Genomic DNA, 19808 nt, shown 5'->3' with positions numbered 1-19808 from the left:
CGACGCTTGGTCGCCGTCAAAGGTGGTGCTTGCAGCGTGGGCTTGAGTTGTTTTCCGTAAATGAACTCTTGATACCGAGGATCTTAATATCCGCGTCGCAGACGTGATCATGCCTGTGAGACTACGTGAATCACGTGAATAATTAAAGTAACGCACTTTACACTGCTTTTTTTGTGTTATATTTTAGCGGATTACAGTTTCCTTCTTATATCCACCTTGTGTGGTTTTGAATTACAACATAAGTTAACAATAGTTGGTAGCCAATAAAACTTCATTGTTGATCAATGTATTCTGGGTAGAATGATTATTGATTTAAATGACCTATTATTGGATCTATTTTGGCAACGTGGTAGACGATAAGAGTTTGCGTAAGTCTTTAAATCATGTGAATTTTTTCTTAAAAATTCGAATCTTAGACGCCATATTATAGAGCCTTAGATAACATAAATTTTATAAGCCATTTATCTCTTCATCTCCAGTATCCTTCTTGAACAATTGCTGCTTTTACGTCCATAGAAACTTATGCTGTTATTTATCTCTTGGTACAAAGTCGGGGCCTGTGAATTTCCAGTACAATTTACGGGCATAGTATCCAAACGCTTTTATGAACTCCGCAATGGCATAGATTCGGGTTCTTTGCGCCCGAATCTGTCGGTTTGCTGGAGATAATTTTTTTTGCCAGTGACTTAACCTCGTACATTATATATGTTCTTATGTTTGAGCCTTTTCGCTAAGCACTTTTTGCAATAATCACGGCAGCATTTGCGTCAGCAATGAGTCTTGTGCTGTAGTGATCTCGGGACGGCGATGACGATGAAGTTTATGAATTTATTAATACTTCACTCTGCATTCAGCGTTGATGGCGTCACTTCCTTATTTAAATTTTAGCTCACGATTATCCTGAACAATGGCGCCAATTTTTGGACGTTCTCTCTAACCTGGATTGGGGAAATTTTGAAGTTGAACGCCTTAAGGTTTGGCGTAAATTTTTCTTAACGGTGAAAATTTTTACACATTTTCTGTTATGAATGACTTTAAATAACCAAAGTTCTTCGTCGCATTGACGACAATTGCTTGGCGAGAACAAGTCGTCCGTTTGATGAACTTCTCCGCTGCTGAATCGGGTTAATAATTACTAATGATCATTTTGCTTCTTCGTTCCTTCCGAAAATTTTCTTTCTACAGGTCGTGGTAGTAAGTTTCCCATGTAAATACAAGCTAGCTATCGCATTTCGATGCTACTGAGAATGTTTGCACTGCTTTTATAAGTCTCTACCTGCAAAATAAATTAGCGATTAAAAGTCTTACAAATCGCTAGCGCGGTCAATCCCACCTTTAACGCTACATATTGCTAACTGCGCCCTGCGAGCTTCGCATTCTCTTCAATAAGATTATTCGTGCTTGTGCATTGCTTTTCTATTCAATTTCATGCTCATAACTTTCTTCGGCATCTGCTAACTACAGCACTGCTTGTTAAACATGCCAGACACACCAACTCTTGTTAAACAAGCGTCCTATGCATGCTGGATTTCTGTCTTGTTTTAACAGGTTGAGTCATTTTCACGTAATTAGAAGCGCAGAAACTCTACATGAAATTCCAAAATTATATTTATTAGGAAGAACGTAAATGATTTATGAAAAATTTCAAGGTTTGTGGCTTTTTAATAGTATGAAAAGAGTTCTTGCATTGAACAGTAAAAGCGTTTACTGTTGCATTATGCTAAAATATATTTTCTGACGGCGATGTTGTATGTGCGTATTATTCGTTTTTGTACGCTGATGTAGTTAGCGCTGCCTTTTGTGATTACCGTGAACTAAATTAATCGATAATTTGTGAGCTAATTGTGCGTAAATTGCTTCTGGTTTTGGTTTCTCGCCCATAACTCCTAAAATACCATTTGAGACGAATATATATTATCCGTATACCGTGACCAGATGTGCACGTGCGTTCTTCCTTGTGTAGTCACGTTTAATATGTCACGATCCAACGGTGGGTTGCAGGAACTTTTTTTCGGACTAATTCCGCGATGAAAATTTTTTAATTGCGTTGGCCGGCAAATGTTTATGACATCGGTACTTCCTTATCAAATTATCAAAAATACTATAAAAGGAAAATTTATATTTTGCACCGGTACCTACAAATTTAGTACCAGTAAATATTGAATTATTGGCAATTTTTGTCCGTGGACTTGGCCGTTTTTAGGCCATCTGGCAACCCTTGTAGGTCGTACCGCACTCAACGTGTTAAGTTGACCCTTAATGAGTGACGGATCAGATGAGGAATATTGCTTATATTTTGAAATAATGAATATAAATGGAAAACAGTACTTTTCTGATTTCATGTCTTTTATACGCACTTGATAATGAATGTCTGTTGTGCCGTCTAATTTAAGCTTCGCTCTAAATTTCTTATAAATTTCGATGCTATTCGTGAAAATAATGTATATATTTTTTCGTGTGTCTTNAGAAAGTGTGTCGTAGTTTTTGGACAATATGACCCATGCTCGTGCTATGAGTAAGAAAGTGTGTCATTGTTTAAACAATATGACCCATGCTCGTGCTATGAGTAAGATAGAAAGTGTGTCGTAGTTTTTGGACAATATGACCCATGCTCGTGCTATGAGTAAGAAAGTGTGTCATTGTTTAAACAATATGACCCATGCTCGTGCTATGAGTAAGATAGAAAGTGTGTCGTAGTTTTTGGACAATATGACCCATGCTCGTGCTATGAGTAAGAAAGTGTGTCATTGTTTAAACAATATGACCCATGCTCGTGCTATGAGTAAGATAGAAAGTGTGTCGTAGTTTTTGGACAATATGACCCATGCTCGTGCTATGAGTAAGAAAGTGTGTCATTGTTTAAACAATATGACCCATGCTCGTGCTATGAGTAAGATAGAAAGTGTGTCGTAGTTTTTGGACAATATGACCCATGCTCGTGCTATGAGTAAGAAAGTGTGTCATTGTTTAAACAATATGACCCATGCTCGTGCTATGAGTAAGATAGAAAGTGTGTCGTAGTTTTTGGACAATATGACCCATGCTCGTGCTATGAGTAAGAAAGTGTGTCATTGTTTAAACAATATGACCCATGCTCGTGCTATGAGTAAGATAGAAAGTGTGTCGTAGTTTTTGGACAATATGACCCATGCTCGTGCTATGAGTAAGAAAGTGTGTCATTGTTTAAACAATATGACCCATGCTCGTGCTATGAGTAAGATAGAAAGTGTGTCGTAGTTTTTGGACAATATGACCCATGCTCGTGCTATGAGTAAGAAAGTGTGTCATTGTTTAAACAATATGACCCATGCTCGTGCTATGAGTAAGATAGAAAGTGTGTCGTAGTTTTTGGACAATATGACCCATGCTCGTGCTATGAGTAAGAAAGTGTGTCATTGTTTAAACAATATGACCCATGCTCGTGCTATGAGTAAGATAGAAAGTGTGTCGTAGTTTTTGGACAATATGACCCATGCTCGTGCTATGAGTAAGAAAGTGTGTCATTGTTTAAACAATATGACCCATGCTCGTGCTATGAGTAAGATAGAAAGTGTGTCGTAGTTTTTGGACAATATGACCCATGCTCGTGCTATGAGTAAGAAAGTGTGTCATTGTTTAAACAATATGACCCATGCTCGTGCTATGAGTAAGATAGAAAGTGTGTCGTAGTTTTTGGACAATATGACCCATGCTCGTGTTATGAGTAAGAAAGTGTGTCACTGTCTAGACAATATGACCCATGCATTTGTACGAGTGTGGCCAGGTGTGCGCAGAAGCTGCACTATATAGAGCATCGCGTGCGCAGTGCTGAGGTGGACGTGTTCCTTTACTGAGCTACCCTCGCTGTCACGGCTCAAGCCTGCAGAGGGTAGACTAGCGGGACTGTTTTTCTTCAGTTTTAAATAAAATTTGTTTTGTTTCGTCATTGAGAGTTTGTTATGCATATTTTTCACATATATCGATTATCTTGCCTTTGTGTACAGTTAATTTTTTCATATTTCAGCAAGAGGGTATATTGAAGTTGGGTTTAATAAGGCGGTCATTTGAAGACAATTGTATCATAAAGTGTTAACGAGCACCGGAAGTCGACGTTGAGTTCAATGATGCTGTTGCTGAAAAATGAGTCAAATGTCAGCAGGAATATCAATCATTTGTTATCAATGCTCCTATCGTTCTTAATTATTATTCTTTTCCTTTTCGTGCCTTGTTCATAGATCTAAACTCGTGTCATTTGACCGGATCTTTTCATGACTGGCGAACCGGTGTTATAATTATTATATAATTATATATATTATTATAAGTGTAACTTTGTCTTAGATTTGTTAGTCCAAGGAAAAGATTTAATTTATTGCTTTGTAATTAAGATGTACAGGAAATTATTTCAAATTTTCTTCACTATTCAATTCTTTAATAATCTTTGGACTTATGACGGTAAAAATATAACCAAAGTTGAGAATATTTGCGACCACGGAATATCACCTTGTGCATTTTTGGGCGATGTCTTGATTGTTTACTTCTTACTTACTAAAGTTTTTATTCACTTTGAATTGAAAACATATTATTTTCTTGCGGAATACTAACTTAAAGTATCATTTGCAATGTAAAAGTTGTATCTACGAGTAGGTTTTATTCAGTTCCCGATTTTCATTTCTTGACAAACCTTTTAATCGCATTTCTGATGTACGCCTCTTGTATAGGCGTCTTGTTTCACATATCTAATCTCGTAATCTTTCATGTTTTTTTCATTATATTTATTTTTTTGTACTTTACTCTAATTTTCCATTACATTATCCTTCTAACACTCCTCCGCTAACCTCGTACAGTTCATCAATCTCTATTTAGTCATATATGTCATGCATCATTACTGTCTTTGCCAGTCACGTGGGTAATCAGGCTTTACTTAAGTCGTTGCATTATTCATTATATTTATTTTTTTGTACTTTACTCTAATTTTCCATTACATTATCCTTCTAACAGTTCTCCGCTAACCTCGTACAGTTCATCAATCTCGTACTTTTCATCTAATATCGACATTTTTTATCCAATCTCTTTCTGTCATCCAATCTCTTCCTGTTCATCCAATCTCGTCATTTTTATCCAATCTTGTACTTTTTATCCAATCTCGTCCTGTTCATCCAATCTCGTCCTGTTCACCCAATCTCGTACTTTTTATCCAATCTCGTCCTGTTCGTCCGATCTCTTGCTGTTCATCCAATCTCGTACTTTTTATCCAATCTCGTCCTGTTCACCCAATCTCGTACTTTTTATCCAATCTCGTCCTGTTCGTCCGATCTCTTGCTGTTCATCCAATCTCGTACTTTTTATCCAATCTCGTCCTGTTCGATCTCTTGCTGTTCATCCAATCTCGTACTTTTTATCCAATCTCGTCCTGTTCGTCCGATCTCTTGCTGTTCATCCAATCTCGTACTTTTTATCTAATTTCGTCATTTTTATCCAATCTCTTCCTGTTCATCCCATCTCGTCCTGTTCATCCCATCTCGTCCTGTTCACCCAATCTCTTCCTGTTCATCCCATCTCTTCCTTTTCATCCAATCTCTTCCTTTTCATCCAATCTCTTCCTTTTTGTCAAATCTTGTACTTTTTCATCTAACCTCGCACTTTCCCCCCATCCCCCCTGCGAACGCTCGCCTCCACAGCGTATTCTTAGCGCTGGTGCCGGTGGCGTTGGTCCCAGAGCTCGGCGCTGCCATTGGCGCGCGCGGCTAAATATTCCGGCGCAGCGGCCGCTCAGTTCCGAGTTATTTATACTGCAGGTTACCGGGGCTCTGTTCCCCGCAGACATGACGGAGATTTTGTACTAATAGCGATGCACATTTTGGACATGAATGGGTCACCCTGATCCTTGTTTGTGTCCGGCAAAAGTCGTAATCCGTGCTACGTTCGGACGTCAGTAGTGTGTCACTATTTGGATAATATTAGCTACTGATTTTTCTGGGTGTTACTGCAGCAGCAGGCTTGTAGTCTTGGCAGTCTCTCCTTGGTCGTCTTGGTTACGCATCTTGCTAACCGCGTGTCTGTGGGAGGTGAAGAAACGCATTGTTTGTGCGGCATTTAATATTAATTTGTAGTGTGGTGTTCATTTTATGATGGTTCTAAACCGCGTATTTTATGTATTGTATGTAGGAATTACTTTATATTTGACCCTAAGCATCTGAAATATATTGTGATGGCATTAGTAACATTTTTGATAAAACAATTATGTTGTTAGTTTGATACACTGTATATTTTTCAAATTTTTTAATGAAATCTAACTCCTTCGTACCATGCTCAGTAATATGCTGTGTGTATGAGATTCTTTATTGCGTTACTGGACAGTATTAGGAATACGTTAATTGAAAATATTCACTGACTGTATCAGTACTAGCTACTTGAAAAGTAACTATACCACTTTGCTTTATACTCTTCAGGCATACGCCGTTAGAAATTCATTTAATTCGGCGCTTTTCATGAGAAGCATATTTATATGCTGTTGTTGTAAGTAATAAAGTCTTAATTTAGTCATATATGTCATGCATCATTACTGTCTTTGCCAGTCACGTGGGTAATCAGGCTTTACTTAAGTCGTTGCATTATTCATTATATTTATTAAATTATTATTATTTATTTATTCATCATTGCAATTTTCATGATTACGATACTTCTGTTGTTCTTGATCATGGAATGTTTCTTTTAGAGATAAAAGTAAACACAGAAAAATGTAATAAATTAATAATTCTTTATCAGGCCAGAAAACTTTCTTGTTCTAGCAGGAATGATGTTCTTCTGTTCATCTCATATACTCATATTCACTTGTATTCGTGTTGGTTGTAGCGTCTAGAATTTATTGGATGGTGGGTAACGTAACTCAGCAGGTGCGTTAACACTTGCGCTGTCGCAAGTGTTCTGTGAGTCAGCAAAGAGTCACGTGTGGCTCTATGCGGGTGGTGCATTTGCGTTTGGGGAGTACGAGAATAAAATTCTCTATGATCAATAATCTTCGTTATTTTGTAATCGTTGAATGTAGCTATAGTTTGTTGGGATTTTTGTTCTAGTATTTTCCAGGAATCGTTATGGAAATCATTTGAATGTAGCTAAAGTTTATTGTGATATCTATTCGGATATTTTTCAAGAATCTTTATGGAAACCAATTTTAGTTCTTCATGTTTTGTGTTTCTCATTTGGCTTTTCTGACGCGTGTATTACTTCATTCTCCAATATTTCGTGTTTCCAGTGGCATTGATTCTGAGCGCCTTCACCACAGCTCATGGTGTCTAAATGCGGGTCTCGGTTATGGTGGTTTGAAGTTATTTTCCATGCAGGACTCCATGCATTTCTTTTCGCTGTATCTTCAGCGCGTCATCTTGTGTAAACCGCCTGTTCAATGAATGGTTTCGTTTCTATCGCCGTCCACTTGCCTGGTGCAGCGGACGATCTTACCAAGCTGCGCCATGATGGAATGATGGTGAGCTTCCTACTAATTATTATCCTTTATTCGTTAACAATTTTTGGTCGTATTTCAATCATTTTGTAGCCTAAAACATTATTTTCGTTTGAGGAACGAAAACAATCTGATTAGAGCTCGGAGTTTTAGGCTGTTTGCTGTTAACATGTTGAAAGCTCTATTTGATCTTTCGATTGTTTTTTCCTCGAATTTAATCGTATCAGTAAAGAAAAAGGAAGAAAGCTCGGCGGAAATGTTTTCCGCCATCGCCAGCTTTTCTTCCGTTGACCTTGAGCGGCGCCGCGTTGTTTCCGGTTTCTGTGCATGACGCACTGTACCTATGCCGGTGGGTTTAAACTAATTTTATTTTATTTTAAAACTGTGTTTCATTTTATTTTATTTTTTTATTTTGAAAGTGGGTTTTCGATTACTCCATCTTGGAAAAGAACTCGACTTAATAATGCAGACAATATTCAAAAGGTTAGGGAGAAAATTAATCGTTTTCCTTCTCCTGTGTTTCTAACTAATATTATAAACCTAACCATGCAGTGCAGGCTTGTATGACCGAACTTTCCAAGATTTTCAATGCATCAATGCATCTTTTTGTATAAAGTTTGTCATGATTAGAAAACATGGGCTTCCTTGGGTGAACACCGTAATAAAAACTGCCATCAAGAAGAAGCATAAACTTCTAAAGCTTATCTCTCATTGATGTAATTTACTGAATTACTGTAAATCTTACTCTACTTATCTTAATGTATTGAATGCGCTGTTTGAATAGTTAAAAAGCAGTACTACTCGACTAAAATTTAACAGAAGTCAAAATTCTCCAAGGTCATAATTAACTCTTACTTGCGTAGAATATTGCACTCTAATAGATTAAAGTGTCCAAAAATAAAAAGCTTATGTTTGTGCAAAATAGATTACAAAAACTTAAATCCTGTTTTTACAGAAAGTTTTGTCGCGGGACCATGTTGGTCTGAAGAAGCTCGTGTCTGAGCGCGGGCTTAAGTGCGACTAGCGCTTTACGGGCATCACAATCTTGACAACAGTTGGTGCCTATGATATTGATTACAAAACTAAAATTCTGTTTTTTTTTACAGAAAGTTTTATCACGGGACCATGTTGGTCTGAAAAAGCTCGTGACTGAGCGCGGGCTTGACTGCGACTACGCGCTCCACGGGCGCCACGTGCTCAGCCTCGCCGTGGAGAGGTCCTCGCGTGCGGTCGTGCAGGAGCTCGTACGCGGGGGAGCGTCCGTGACGCGTACGAAACAAAGGAGTTCTCGAGACGACCCTTTGCTGGTGGCTGTCAGGTTTGTAATGTTGTGGAAATGTTATAAAAATATAACTCAGTAGGTATTCACGGCAGTGAGTGACAGAGAGCGCATTTTCTCGTGCATAAATCAGTTTTCATTGCGATTAGTACAGTGCATTTAAGAGCTAGAGATGTATCTTTGATACAGGCATGCCCGCTTCTTAAAATCGACGAAAACGTGAAGTCACGGACGGACAGACAGACAGACGGACATGGCGAGCACAGTAGTGCATTTTTTCTATAAAGAGAAAATGCCTTAAAAATGAATAGAGTCAATAATGTGCAAAGAGCGTGACTACGGGAAACTTCGTCACTGCTGTGGCTAGAGTGACCATCAGTAGACAAACGGGTGGCAGAATTTCTTCTTTCAAGCAGGTTTCATTGAAGACCAGAGAATTTGTTTTATTCGCAATTTTCATATTAGTTTTTTCAATATATCTAACAATATTTTTAGTTTCGATATATTGTTCGATATATTGAAAAAACTAATAAGAAAATTGCGAATAAAACAAATTTTCTTGTCTTCAATGAAACCTGTTTTTAAATAATTATGCACTTTTTACCTTTGTGTGAGTCATTCTGTCCAAGTTTGAACCAAGAAAAGGGCGTATCAATTCTACGGGAAGAAAGAGCCTCACTATTTGGATAATATGACTCATTTTTCTCAGTGTGGTAGTAGATCAGGTAAAAATTGCAACATCAAGAAATAGAGACGACCCATTTCTAATAACTCCAAGGTATGTAATATTACATTAATTTTGATATCAGAAAACAAAATGAGCCCAGGTTTTGTTTATATTAATTTTTCAACGTATAAATTACCCGTAGCGTAGTCTATTTGTATCTAAAGGTAAGGGAACTAATATTAAAACCTGCGGAGTCCGGAAGTTATTCGTGGAGCGTTCTCTCCTATAATGTGAAAGTCGGTGATAAATATTGGTCAATGGGCTAAAAAAATTATTCAGTCTACTATTGAGTTTTAGATGAAATTAACGTACAAAATTGCATTAAAATCTGTATCTTGAAACAGTTTTTTGCGGCATGATATTATCATTATCGCTGTCTTATTCGATTCAAGCTCAGGCCAATCCTACCACCACACCACTACCTAAAATAGGTTTAATAAAAACTATATCGGATATATTACATAAGTAGAGGATGCGTACAGCGATTGTCTGTATTATTACAGGTTAAATAGAGCAGACATACTAGAGGAGTTACTTCGTGAACTGCGTACAGTATGTTTATTTATGAAAGAAAAACAAAAATCATGACATTGTTAAGCAAACTATTTATCTCAAGGTTTTGTCGACATTTCAGCGGCATTAGACATTGAGTAGTCGATTGAAAAATTTTCATTCTACTAATATTGACTTCTCTCAAAGTAATAACAGCGCAGCCGAGTTACAGATCAGATATAAATTAATATGAATCATCAATTTGATTAAATTCTTCTCATTTATTGATACAAATAAATTTTGGTGGAGTCAGGTATTGCACGTGATGTAGAAAATTTTAAACTTGCTTCTTCATAAAGTTGGACGTCTGTAACCCCAGGGGCATCACTAGCTTTGAGGACGCCCTAAGATTTACAGTCATATTCAAGTTATTAATGTCCGCTTAAAATATTATTTATTTAAACGTATATTTAGTCAACATTACATTGCACTTGTCGGTATCTTTTTTTTTGTAAAAAATAATTTCACTGAATGAACAGGACATTATTTAGGGGACATGAGAAAATTTTAGGGGGACTGAAGCCCCCTGAAATAGGCCTAGAGACGCCACTGATATACCCTAAAGTTTTTTTATTTATTTTCAGTTCGTTGAGAGATACTTGCACATTCTGGTGGCGTCTGATGTCCTACTCGAGGGCTGGTCGGTGTCGGCGGAACCAATTAATTGCTTCAACATGCAGCTCCCCATCTGTGCTCTGCCGTGAGTTGCTATTCTTTCTTATTTATTCTTATAGGAGCACTGGAAACTAGTCCATAAAGCCACTTGCCTAAACTGAGTTTAATTGGTACCTAACAGTCTTAACAGCTCTGAAAATGAAAATCAGTAAAACGTGGTAAAGGGAACAGTGAAAATTCCCCGTGAGTTGCCGTTTTAGGAAACACGTATAAAAACAGGCGCCTGTAACCTAGCAAAAAATTCAAAGGTTTTGTTTGATCTACAAGAACTCTGGAAATGATCCACAGTTTGAAAAATTTTTATGTATTTCATTAGCTATTACCGGTTTTCATTTTGGTTTTCTAAAATGAAAAAAATACTTATTTTCGATGGAGAGAAGTATTTGCCGGAAATCCTAAAAAATAAATTTGAATCAAAGCCTCTAAATTTGGAGCCTGACTTCGGTTAAAATTAAAATGATCTATGTTCTATGAAATGAAATTGTTTATTAACAGTCAAGACGGTTTCTTTTACAACACACAAGTTTGTGTGCACTTTAGATCCATAATTTTTACACAACGTTAAGACCAATTTATAAATAATAAAAAAACTTGTTTATATTCTATCGTTTGAATTTTTCTGACAACTGCTAACGAGGCCAATTATTTCAGTGATCATTTGGAAATACCAGGATGTCTAGGATTTTATCATAGCATTTTCCTTTTTTTTCACTTATATCTTCAGCAATTTTTTTCGAGGGCTTTTTCTAAGTTCCTGATACATTTTTAGATTTTTATTGAGGGAAGACATGCAGTTTCAGTCCACGAGCCTACCCACTCAAATTAATTGAAAAAAACATTACTGTAATGGTCAATTTAAAAAAATATTCTTAGACATAAAATGATAGAAATTTGTCGTCAAACGTCACAATATTGGTATTTAAAATGTGTATCGACAATTATTGTTTTAAATAATGTCTTCAAAAAAAAAAGACTGCTGTAGAGAAGACTAGGAATTTAGAAAAAAAAAATGATTATTAATTCTAAAAACTATCACATGAGAACTGTTCTACGAATAGAAAAACTTCAGTGTTAATGAATCATCATAATCGTTCATTCAAACTTCAAGATTTTTACATTTTCTTTCCATTTTCATGTTTATTTCTCTTGGGCAGGCTCCTATTGGTTGCAGGAGCTCGGGCGACTGAAAATAAAAATGTTGACCATAAAATTGAGTGCTGCACGACGTTCTGCACGCCGCTGTCGCTGCAGCACGCGGCGTGTTGTGTTATCAGAACGGTATTGGTGAAAGTCGGCATATACGCTCAATTATCGAAACGTTTCTCAAACCAAAAACGCACTAAGAAACTAACCGACTTGGGTCACAAATTTTCAACCATACGGCAAAACAATTTCAATGAAATAGTTGATTTACTAGATGTCCTACCGACGTCGGTGGTGGAGAATGTGTTCTTGGTTCGAGAAAGACGAGCGTTCGCGCATCATCGTAGCTGTAATGATTGTGAAGGGCATTTGTTTGCCACTGTAAGATAATATTGACCATGAAAATCATTTTTGTAAATATTAGGTTAGACTAATTTATTCATTCAGTATAAACTCGTGAGATTTTTCCGGTAAATGTGTGTTTAATATTGTAGATGTCGAATCGCGTTAAAGCTGTGTCGGATGTGTGCAATAATAGGTCATTCGTAATTTAATGGAAAATATTTTTAAGTTAAAGTGTTAACTGAGCGACACTATAAAAGATGAGTGAAACTCTAGTCATTACATGTAAGGCATTGGAGTGCAACTTGTACTTCAATTACTGCAGAATATAGAATATACACCATGTCTGTTTTGAACAATTGAATGTTGTATTAACGCGTTCTTTTTGCTTTGTCGGAGTTGTAGGTTTTTCGAGATATAAATTAACTTGTTCATTATGTGAATTACCTTAAATTATTGCCGTTTGTGTGTGTGAAATGAACATGTACATAATTTTGATTGATAAAATACAAGGCATTCAGTTTCAAAGCAAGTCAGTACGTTCATGAAAAATAACCTCATGCAAAGGTCAACTGCAGGAAAAGCATTTATGAACATTTAAATTTATTGACATAAGCTTTATAAACACATGAACGAATACAACTTATCCTGTTATAAATTCAGGGAGACTAATGTTCTATAAAATCTATGGCATCAATCATATTATTGATTGTAGAGACGAAAATAACTTAACGATTTTTTGTGTATGATTTGAAGCTTGGCTAGTTAAATACTCTCAAAATAACATCGTTATTTTTACAACGGCATCTTGATCCTAGCAACTAAAACAAATTATAATGTCTGATGGGAAATGTCACAGATTTACTTGTTACTAGAATCTAAGTTCGACCTTGAGAGAAATTAGTTACATGTGCAGGCTGAATTCATGTCACAGACTTAATGAATTTTTTAGACATCAAGCAACACTGATTAGACTAGGCGAAATAAACGGTCATTTGTAATATAGAAGACATCAACGGGCATGCATAACAGAGACTAACTTGATGAATATTATTGGTGGTGAGAGAGACTTTCTCAAGCGACAATAACTTGAAAGAAATACATACCCATTAATTAATCAACTTTCTTCAGACTTGACTGATGTAAGTGCAGCAACGGTCGCATCATTTGACTAGTCAATTTAGTTTACTTATCATTGCGCTACTGCGTTCAAGATTTGACGATAGTTACCATCATTCTAACTTTGCTGCAAATGTGTAGATAATTTTAGTACAACACAATGATTAACTGTATAAAAACCTTATAAATCTCCACTCGAGTAGAAAACGGAAAAAATTCCCCAAGTTCTACACGCCGTGATTATAATGATCGCTGACAATGACCATAGAATGTTCAGCTTAGCTTATTTATATTATATTTCGCCGTCATGAAAAAGGCACTCGTGATCTGAAACGTAAGCGAAATTAATGAAGATTGAGAAGATAATAAAACAGAATATTGAACAGTTCTTGCCCAAAACACGGTTACGAGCTTGAATATACTGAAAACATTTGTATGATGAAATACCAAAATGAATAATAAAAAAAGACTAAGAAGACATCACATGTGATGAAAAAAATTAAACTTTGATAATCAAATATTTACAATCTTATTAGCTATATTATCCACTTTTGGATCATTCAAATTCGTGAATAAGCATCCAGGTATTCAGGTATAATTGCTCAATTCTCGCAATTTTTATCGTAACTGCGTAACACAAAACAGAGTATGATAGAAGATAGTATATTATATTTATACAGAACAATAAAACGCAGTTTGAAACATTACTAGATAGATGCATGCATATGGATTATAGACTATTATTAGACAGAACATTGAAGGCAGAATTATAAACCGAATTGGCACTTTTCGATCGTGTTTACTTTACACCAACACCAGCAAACTTAAACGACTCTCTGACATTCAGTAAGAAAAACTCGATATTTCCTAAATAACCGACACTGATGCTATAGTGGGTTTAGAAAAACCAGATATCAGGGTCCTATTTCGCGACGCTTCTTTTTACCTTCAATTTTAATCCATTTACGCGTATAGGTGAGACAAGACGCACGGTAATGGCGATAGTGATGAGTTCGCGGAATCGACATTAAGCGACCGTGCAGAATCGCGGTCGACAACCAATGAAAACTTCACGTATCATTTCGAGTATCATCGCCACACCATCAGATTTATTGGAAGAGAGAGAAGGAGACATTTAATCTTGCTCTGGGTGCCGATAAGTTCTCCTAAGTCGACCCGAGCTTGTGCCTCCAAAGCCTCGGATTGCCATCATGAGCTCATCGCGCGGGTCAAGTTCGGCCGGCTGGTCTGAAGAAATTATCTTTTTCCCGGTAGAAGTTCGGCGGTCCTCTGTCGGAGCTTGTGGCCTACGAGCTAGGCCTGGTGGGGGTGGAGGTGGAGGAGGACCTCCAGCAAGTGGAGGGGGTGGTGGAGGTCCCCCAGCAGAAGGTGGAGGGGGTGGAGGTCCTCCAACAGGAGCAGGTGGAGGTGGAATAGTGGAGCACACAGGAGGCGAAGGTGTAGAGAAAGTTTGAGGAGTAATAGATGCTTGATTTTCAGTTGGGGGAGGCGAAGGTCTCAGCTTTAGATTCGCAAACTCGGGTACCGGAGACTCGTTCTTTTGGAGGAAGTTTTCTCTGGAAGGAGACGTCCGTTGATCCACAGGACAATATGGCGGTGACTGACGTTGTGGCTGCGCAACGCTTCGGGGCGGAGACGGCGTCTTAGGCTGAGTTTCAGACGATGCAGCGTTGGCGGCGGCCACTAAACGGGACGACATCGGGGGCTCAAACGAGGCAATTTTCTGGGTACTCTGCGGTGACTGAACGGTCCCAGAATTCCTACGCCACGGCGCCTCTGCAAGTGGCGCTGAATTTTTACTGGCACTTTCCAGGATTTTGCTGCTGAATTCATTAGGCTCTTCAAGATAAGTGGTCTGGAATAGGGGCTTGTTTGAGTCTTGCCGAGCAGCAAGCGGCGGAGCAGGAGTGCTGTTGAGCTGAACCACTGAGCGCACTTTGTCGCGCGCCGCTTGTTCGCTGGCCTGGTCGCCGTTAGCTAAAGTCACAACTGACGTGTAGCGAGCGTTGGGTCCGCTGTCGCTTCCCTGGTGGCCATTAGTGTTGAACTGTGAATTGAATAATACTTTTTTCAGGACATTTCGCTAACTTTAATTTGAGACAATTTACAAAAAGTAAATAGGCCTTTTCGCTACACGACTGCAGAATCTTTTGGTGTAAATCATATTCTCTAGTGCAAATAAATGTAAATAATAATACCTGTACTTTTTAATAGAAACAAAGAAATACATTCTGGCAGAATCTAAAATATCCAAACCCTTTGCATTAAGAAAGAAAAAATTATGCTCTGAATACTTCCTGATGTCGTATAACAAAATATTCCTGTCTTCTATCAGCGAAACATAAAATGGAATTTGAAATATTGAATGTAGAATCATTATTTTTTAAATGATCAAATAAATTATTATCTCATTGAATTGGTTACGTTATTTCAATAGAAGAATGAATACACACGGTCAATTACGCTCGCAGTTGGTCTTCTTTGCGATATAAATCACGTATTCTCATTTCGTTTAAAGACAATGCAGGTTTTTCAAATAACAGCTTTACACTTACAGCGGCGGTTTGTTGCGTCGGAGGGTTTTGGAACGGTCGAGAGAAAGCAGGAGCCATTTTCCCCTTAGGAGCTGAAGATTGCAAGTCTTCAGCGGCGATCTCCTGAGGTCTTTCCACCCAAGTCCCAACGTTTGTGGGCGGGCCCCAGCGACTGAGCCGACAAAAGAAAAACAATCAGCAGATAAAAACAATGAGTTGTCAGTCAGTAGAAATGAGTTGTCACGTACATATTAATTCGCCGTGTGTGCTGAATAGTAGGATTTGAAAAACATAAGATTTTAGCAGTTTTTCCTTGTTTTATTACCCAACAGCGCATATCTCTATACCTCGACATTCAATGATTGCATTGGGATAGCCTCAGTCAGGTTCGTTGAAAGGTTGAGCGTAATCTAGAATCTCAATGACAGTATACATGTTCAAATAATCCAGGAAGACTTCTTGCGCATTGACGAAAAAGTATTCATTGGAAATGATAGACGAATAAAAAAAATATACGATTATTTTTATTTGTGAATTACGAGTCTTGTATGAGTAAAATCCCTTTCAGATGCGGGGAAATCCAACTCTGATTGAGTGGATTAGCTTTCCATCTGCGGAATAAAATAATTACTAGTCGAGATACACAAAATGAACTACAGCTAGACTTTGCGATTGGCAAAATTATTCATGCGTAGTATTCACGTTGCCAATTCGGGAGCAAGATCAAGACACTGAATAGTTGAAAGTACTCGAGGATATGTTCTATAAGAACAAATTACGAGGAAAGCTTGTAAAAAAACAGGTTTTAAATCAAGTACTCACCCTCCTGACTGCGGCTGCACCATTTGAGATGGCCCAGGACTGGCGGCCATTGTAGCCTGCGAATAAAAAACGAATTTTGCTAGTATGCACTAAGTATGTATTTATACATCATCCATTTTAAATGAGCCTCTTCACTGAACGAGAGAAGCAAAAATGAAGCAAACGCATAGGATAAAATTTCGCTTACCCCTACCTATTTTTGATCTCAATAAAAAATGTATACGAATCAAATCTAAAGTGTATTTTCTAGAATTACTGCAAAATTCAATAATGAACATAAATCCACGCAACGTCTAGAGAAGCCCACTAATTCTGGGTACAATGAATGCAATAAATTGGCAAAGTCAACAGATGAAGGTTGCTGGAGGAATCTTGTCGGAGGCATGCAAATCCTCTCACTCAAGTTTGGATTCGCGTTCAGGAAGGAAAAAGTTACACAGTCCATTGAAAAAAATGTTTCTAGATAAAAAATCAAGGCCTTGCCGCTGGCAATTAAAATCGAGTCTATGAAGAACTATTCATAAAATACTTTTATTGGACCAAAGAATAACGGATATTCCCAGGATGGATGAAAAAATATCGATTTAACAAACCTGAGGAACTTGTTGCTGCATCCGGCCAAGAGACGGTTGCTGCTGCATCATTAGCGGCTGTTGCTGCATCATTGGCTGCTGCTGCATCATTGGCTGCTGCGGCTGCATCACTGGCTGCTGCATCATCATCGGCTGCTGCTGCTGCATCATTGGCTGCTGCTGTTGCATTGGCTGCTGCTGCATCATTGGCTGATGCTGCATCATCGGCTGCTGCTGTTGCATTGGCTGCTGCTGCATCACTGGCTGCTGCTGCATCGTTGGCTGTTGCTGCATCATCGGCTGCTGTTGCATAGGAGGCCACTGCCGTTGTGGAGGAGCTTTCTGAGGAACAGGTTGTTGGAACCGTTGAGGCTGCACTTGGCGCATCGTTGGTTGATGCTGCGATGAGCGTTGTTGCTGTTGCATCTGTTGTTGCATCTGTTGTTGTTGCATCTGTTGTTGCTGCTGTCGCAACCATTGTTGCTGTTGTTGCAGCTGCTGTTGAGGTTCAGGTTGCTGAACAAAGGTCGGTTCGTCGTCGGTCTCGATCATGATTGGGATGGTGATCTCGCGAGGTTTTCCTTGCTCCGGTCGTCTGGGGCCCTGCGCAAAGTTCGGCTCATAGCACTGCTTCTAGTAGTAGAATATTTCTAGCACGTTTTCTACTTTTCTGAATTGAAAGAAGATTGAAATAAACCTTTTGAGTTTACAAATACTTTGACAAAAGGTGTCCCTGAGATACATCAACTAATATTTATCTATCCCAATAAAAATGTATAGCATTCGGCCACGAGCATCAATAATCTAACTAAATTTTTTAACAAGAAGTCAAATTTGGCTTCTTCTAACTTTAACTATACCGAGGAAATTGAACGAGTAAAAAAACCTTTAATAACACAGCACGAGCAGTGATCACACGTAGCACTGACGCGACACCTGGCAAAACTGGGTCATGTTGGCATCACTATTTATCCACAGTCTCGCTTATTTCTCTTAGTGTATGACATTGACTCTCTTATCGCGGAATAGGGCGTATCAGCTCTACATGCAAGAAAGTTCGTCTCTATTTGGACAATGTGACCAATGCATTTTTCTGAATGTACCTGCAAGTCGGGAAGTATGCCTGTCGATGGACCAGCAAGAGGCGCGACTCTGGAGTGGAGAACGTGCTGGTTCTGCATCAGCTGGTCTTGCCATTTGAAGAAATCGTTTTGTAGTTTCGCGAACTCGTGAGCCATCGGGTTACCATCACCCATGCCACCCATGCCAAAAGGCGTAGCGCCAAAACCACCCATAGTTCCGAAGCCCGGCATTGTTGTCGTGTTGATGTTACTGTTGTTGGGGGGCACTCCACCAATGTTGTCACCTGCACAAATTCAATGCAATAATATATATTTTTACTGAAATAAAAATATAATTTAACTGCCAGAATCGCTAATTATCCAGAGATTTCAATGGAAAATAAACTGGCAAGTAAATCCACCATTATATATTTTTTTTAAAAGAACGTTTCAGAAACTTCAAAGAAAAACTACTAGTCATGTTTAAACAGGATTTTTTTTCTTGAAAGTGTTTAGGTTCCAATTTTTTTACTTTTGGAGCTGGTATCGAACGTTCTCATTGGATTTACGGTGAATTTTCTCGGCATTTTCTTGGCTTTAAAATAATTGGTTACTATTTTATTCGTGTAAAATCAAGTTTTAATTTTGAATGCCAGTTGGGAAAAATTCAGGTTGGTTATAGCTGACGCCCAATGCAAACACCGATAAGATTTTAAAAGGATGACAAAGAACATATATAAAGAAAAGTGAAATAAAGAACACTAGAATTCTTCTACTAAATATAGAAAATTTCCGCAGTTATCTTAACGCGATCCACAATCAGACACATAGATACAGACACAAGGATAGAGCTGTAAGGGCAGATAATTTATAAAAATGTATCAATAAACACACTTTGTTTAAGGAACAACTTCTTAAAACTTTATATGATTGGTGAAGTTTCACCTATTAATTTATTGGTTCTCTGTGATATCTTGTATTTGTAATATGCGATAACTTGGGCGAACGTGAATTATAAATTGAAAAATTATAAATTGACACTGAGTCAAAAATTAGAGTGAAAAGTGAAAAAATATATTTGCAGCCATCGATTATTTCCAAAAATTCATTGAGTAATTAAATGAAACAAAATCAGAAATGATATGGAATTCCACAAAATTGAATTATTGCAATCTCTCGGTAATACTGATTACTTTAATAAATTACTTAATAATACAAGCATGCCATGTAAACTAACAGTTAGGTTTACGCAAGAATGCTTCGAAAATAATTTTCCCGATGGATGGTTTTTATAGGGCTAATAATTGTTATCGTATTAAAGGAAGCAAAAACACTGAACAATCACACACAATCAAGACTGAATTGCCACACAAGGCTGACTGCCACACAAGGCTGACTGCCACACAAGCTGACTGCCACACAAGGCTGACTGCCACACGAGGCTGACTGACACACAAGGCTGACTGCCACCTCGTGTGGCGCCAAACCTCAGTATACAAGGATAGCGCGGCACGAATTTGTTT

At 37.9% G+C, this 19808-nt stretch overlaps 2 protein-coding genes and 1 long non-coding RNA gene across 3 annotated transcripts in view; 2 read left to right on the top strand and 1 right to left on the bottom strand.

Annotated features, from left to right (window-relative positions):
• The first annotated feature begins 7381 nt into the window (after nucleotides 1-7381).
• On the top strand, nucleotides 7382-10327 carry LOC108680970. The gene is made up of 4 exons (XM_018169900.1): nucleotides 7382-7462; nucleotides 8545-8756; nucleotides 9948-9996; nucleotides 10316-10327. Exons 1-4 carry the CDS (start codon nucleotides 7382-7384, stop codon nucleotides 10325-10327), a joined length of 354 nt encoding a protein of 117 aa, XP_018025389.1.
• A 149-nt stretch (nucleotides 10328-10476) lies between these two features.
• On the top strand, nucleotides 10477-12680 carry LOC108680974. The gene is made up of 2 exons (XR_001931461.2): nucleotides 10477-10696; nucleotides 11826-12680. It is a non-coding gene; the product is annotated as an uncharacterized LOC108680974 (long non-coding RNA).
• Nucleotides 12681-12746: 66 nt separating this feature from the next.
• LOC108680969 (formin-J) overlaps nucleotides 12747-19808 on the bottom strand; it is a 32449-nt gene continuing 25387 nt past the window's right edge. The window contains exons 6-10 of the mRNA XM_047881771.1: nucleotides 18328-18590; nucleotides 17246-17827; nucleotides 16653-16708; nucleotides 15852-16002; nucleotides 12747-15343 (exon numbers count right to left, since the gene is read on the bottom strand). Of these exons, the coding sequence (XP_047737727.1) occupies nucleotides 14411-15343; nucleotides 15852-16002; nucleotides 16653-16708; nucleotides 17246-17827; nucleotides 18328-18590 (1985 nt within the window). The 3' untranslated portion in view covers nucleotides 12747-14410. The remainder of the gene's footprint in view (nucleotides 15344-15851; nucleotides 16003-16652; nucleotides 16709-17245; nucleotides 17828-18327; nucleotides 18591-19808) is intronic.

Source organism: Hyalella azteca, unplaced genomic scaffold (assembly GCF_000764305.2).
Source record: "Hyalella azteca isolate HAZT.00-mixed unplaced genomic scaffold, Hazt_2.0.2 contig1195, whole genome shotgun sequence".
In the NCBI taxonomy this organism is placed as follows: Eukaryota; Metazoa; Arthropoda; class Malacostraca; order Amphipoda; family Hyalellidae; genus Hyalella; species Hyalella azteca.
This window is presented reverse-complemented; position numbering and strand designations above follow the sequence as displayed.

Coding starts and splice junctions, on each gene's coding strand:
- LOC108680970 (XM_018169900.1), top strand. CDS start 7,382: ATGAATGGTTTCGTTTCTATCGCCGTCCACTTGCCTGGTGCAGCGGAC. Junction 7,463..8,544: donor TGCGCCATGATGGAATGATG/GTGAGCTTCCTA, acceptor TTTTTTTTACAG/AAAGTTTTATCACGGGACCA. Junction 8,757..9,947: donor CCTTTGCTGGTGGCTGTCAG/GTTTGTAATGTT, acceptor GTATTATTACAG/GTTAAATAGAGCAGACATAC.